This window comes from Lepisma saccharinum, chromosome 8 (genome assembly GCF_977018435.1).
Source record: "Lepisma saccharinum chromosome 8, izLepSacc3.1, whole genome shotgun sequence".
Taxonomy (NCBI): Eukaryota; Metazoa; Arthropoda; class Insecta; order Zygentoma; family Lepismatidae; genus Lepisma; species Lepisma saccharinum.
Window position 1 is genome coordinate 11,658,838 of NC_139236.1, and position 4,277 is coordinate 11,663,114.

The 4,277-nt window shown below is 34.9% G+C and overlaps 1 protein-coding gene across 1 annotated transcript; it reads left to right on the forward strand.

Moving 5' to 3' along the window:
- Window positions 1-644: 644 nt before the first annotated feature.
- Window positions 645-1,832, forward strand: LOC145991357 (uncharacterized). The gene has a single exon (XM_083127355.1). It carries the CDS (start codon window positions 645-647, stop codon window positions 1,830-1,832), a length of 1,188 nt encoding a protein of 395 aa, XP_082983481.1.
- Window positions 1,833-4,277: the final 2,445 nt, after the last annotated feature.

The window sequence follows — 4,277 nt, forward strand, 5'->3', positions numbered from 1 at the left end:
TTTTCCGTAAACTTGATGTGTTAACTCTCCCCTGCATATACATTTATGAATGCTTAATTCATGTTAAGCAAAATATTTCCAACTTTGCCACAAATGAGGAAATACATGGCCTAAACACAAGAAATAAAGACAAACTTCACATAAAACACTGCCGCCTGAACTTATGTAAGAAAGGTCCCTTAAACTCTTCCATTGACCTCTACAATAAACTACCACAAGATGTGAGAAAAGAACCAAAATTGATGATATTCAAGCACAAGATAAAATCAATGCTTCTGAAGCATGTTTTTTATTCTATAGCTGAATACATGGAAGCGACTTTTACATAAGAGAAATGTACGCAATGTAGTATAATCACATATTATTATTGTAAAATTAAATGTCAAATGAAAGTGGCTAATTAGTATCCCCTAGAAGTAGGCTGTAATGTTCTTTATCTTCTGATGTTATATTTTTTTGTGATATAATACCAGAGTAAGACCCAATTTTTTACATTTTTTTGGCTATATATTTTGTATTTGTAAAATCTATTAATATTTTATTAATATTGTATTGTAATGTAAGTATTGACATGTCCTATATTACCATGTACTGTAATAGTACAATGCTATGCCCCAACAGAAGTTTCAGACATAACAGAAAAAATGGAATTTTATTCAAAATTGCACCAAGTACTAGTACATAATAAGAAAGACATATGCATCTTGATGGGAGATATAAATGCAAAAATTGGATCAGATAATGAAGGAATAGAGCATATTATGGGTAGACATGGACTGGGGGAAATGAATGAAAATGGCCAGTTATTTGTTGATCTTTGTGCAGAAAATGACCTGATCATAGGTGGAACTGTTTTTCCCCACAATGATATCCATAAAGTGACATGGGTATCACCTGATCATGTGACAGAAAATCAAATTGATCATGTTTGCATTACCCGTAAATGGAGAAGATCCCTTCTAGATGTTAGAAATAAAAGAGGAGCCGATATTGGTAGTGATCACCACTTGGTAATTGCAGTCTTTAAACTTCGTATAATGGCAGCATGTAAAAAGTTTTCAAAAATGGGAAAGAAATTTGATTTGAAAAAGTTAATTGATAAAGATACAAGAAATAGATTTGTATTGGAACTTAGGAACAGGTTTGAAGGTTTACAAATGGAGCAAGATGAAGATATAGAAGAAAGAGAAGAGGATACAATAGAGAGAAAGTGGAAGAAGACCAAGACTAATTTGATAGAAATAAGTGAAAACATTTTAGGATATAGGGAAAGTAATCAGAAAGACTGGATGTCAACGAACACATGGGATAAAATTAAAGCTAGAAAATTGAAGAAGGAAGAATTAAACACTGCAAAAACAAGAACCCAAAAGAGTTCGCTACAAAGACAATATAAAGATCTTGATAGAAAAGTGAAGAAGAGTGCTCGAAATGATAAACGCAATTGGATAGAACAGCAAGCAAGAGTAGCAGAGGAAGCAGCAAGTAAGGGTGACTTAAAACAACTATATCAAACAACACGCTTACTATCAAAGCGACAATTTAAGAAAAATATACCAGTCAAGGATAAGGATGGAAGGCTGTTAACGGATAAACAAGAACAAATGAAGAGATGGAAAGAACACTTTGAAGAGGTATTAAATAGGAATATCAGAGAAAATGACAGAGCGAGAGAAATAGAGAGTGAGGCTGAAGAAACTGAAGAAAATGAAGAGCGTATAGAGATGAGAATTTCAGACCTTCCTCCTTCAATTCAGGAAATCAAACTAGCACTTAAGCAACAAAAGAATGGGAAAGCAGCTGGAATAGACCAATTCCACCAGAGATTTTGAAGGTAAATGTGAACTTGATGGCAGAAATATTATATGAAGTGATGGCAGCAGTTTGGGAAAAAGAGAAAATGCCAGAAGATTGGAAAAGGGGTCTTATAATAAAAATTCCAAAAAAAGGCGATATGACAAATTGTAATAACTGGAGAGGAATCACGCTGTTATCGGTCCCAAGTAAAATACTAACTAGGGTTATATTAAATCGCATTCAAGATAAAGTAGAAGCCAAGATTAGGAGAGAGCAAGCAGGATTTCGTTCTAGTAGATCCTGCACAGATCAAATTTGTACATTAAGGATTATCATTGAGCAATGCATAGAATGGAATACTAGATTGTATACCATCTTTGTAGATTTTGAGAAAGCCTTTGATTCTATAACAAGGGAAAAATGTGGCAAATATTACAGAAGTTTGGAATACCACTTAAGATAATAAGGATAATTCAGGAGTCATATCGACAATATAAGAGTCAAGTTATTCATGAAGGAGATGTTACAGAACCCTTTGAAACAGAATCTGGAGTGAGGCAGGGATGTATTCTGTCGCCTCTTATTTTTCTTCTCGTAATAGATACACTAATGAGTGAAACCGTAAAGGGAAAAAGAAGAGGAATGCCTTATGGATAGATTAGAAAATTTAGATTTTGCCGATGATGTGTGTCTGTTGTCAGAATCTTATAGAGATGCAAAAACTAAATTGGAAGATCTGGTTGTAGAAGCTAAAAAATTCGGATTGACATTAAATAAATCAAAGACTAAAACAATGCGAATAAATGCAAGAATTCAAGATTATATTCAATTAGAAAATGAAATATTAGAAGATGTAGACAATTTTACCTACTTAGGAAGTGTAGTTGCAACAAATGGAGGAGCAGAACATGATGTAAAACAACGCATCAAGAAAGCAAATGGGGCCTTTGTACAACTCTACCCAATATGGAAAAGTAGGATTATAACTACAGAAACAAAGTTAAAGATTTTTAGAAGCACTGTTAAAGCAGTATTGCTGTATGGAGCAGAATCCTGGAAAGTCACAACTGAAATCACAAATAGATTACAAGTTTTTAATAACAGATGTCTCAAGAGAATATTAAATGTACATTGGCCAGAAGTAATCACAAATCAAGAACTTTGGATACGAGCATCAGAAGACCAGATTAAAAACCAAATTAAAAGAAGAAAATGGAACTGGATAGGACACACACTAAGGAAAGCAGACAACACAATTCAAAAGCAAGCACTTTACTGGAACCCTCAAGGTGCTAGAAAAAGGGGAAGACCCAAAAGCTCATGGAGACGTACTGATGGAGAAGAAGGAAAACAACAGGGGAAAAGTTGGAAAGAAATGAAGAAGATCGCATGCAACAGAGTGAGATGGAGACACTTCGTGGATGCCCTATGTTCCAATAGGAACGGAAGAAATTAAGTAAAAAAAAAAGAAGTAAGTCAATGGGTAAACTTACACCCCACACGCCTCCCCTGATCCAATGTGAGCAGGGATGTTGCATATTGAAATCAGCCAATAACGGCAATGGCATCAGATGGCTTGTGTTTTGCTATATATATAGGTAGAGTTTGTGAAGTTGCGTCCGGGGATTCCAGGTTACACCTATAGCAGACAGGAGCTTCTCGGTTAGATTTTGCGGACGTTCATTCCAGTTTAAAACAGTGTGTCTCAAAAAATGATGTGATTCGGTTTAGTGATCATGATGTTGTTGTAATGAAAATGCGATCGACCTTTGAATATATACACGTGGGAGGGGGTTATTGGATGTTGAATACTTTTCTATTAAAGGATGAAAATTTCACCGAGGAATTCCAGAGGTCATGAGAAAGCTAGCAACGTCGCCTTTCCGACATACGGATGGAACACTCCAGTGAAACACGGTATTCACTAAACTTTCATTGCACAGCTCTGCGGTTAAGTCTTTTCTGTAATCCTACAAAATCATGGCATGAAAGTCACGTCTTGACTAGGGATGGCCAAATTGATCCGGATCCAAAAGTTGCGGTTCTGGATCCGGTTTGAGAGTTTCGTATCTCAATGCCATTATAATATTACCATAACTTAAAACGTATTATGATCTTCGATTACAAAGAAATTTTTTATTAGTTAGTCCTACAAGACTTTTTTTCAAGTGTTGTTCCTAAAATACTTTGCTATGCATCGGCTAACACACTCGTGTACAAAAATAATCTGACTTGTTTAACATAAAATGTCAGAGGTGATTTTTTAAATGCCATTTGAAACGAATATGTATTCATTCGAATGTATTGGAAATGGAAACACACATAAATGTGAGACATTCCATTTCAGGATGAACCTTTAATAAATTGCAGATGCTATGGTGGATCATATTTTTCTCAAATTTGGAGTTCCGACGGAGTTAATTTTGGATAGAGGTTCTGTGATTCGGAGTTATTTATTGAGAGAACTATCTGATGAAGTT

Excerpts from the sequence above, each read along its gene's own strand:
- LOC145991357 (XM_083127355.1), top strand. The coding sequence starts at position 645 with ATGGAATTTTATTCAAAATTGCACCAAGTACTAGTACATAATAAGAAA.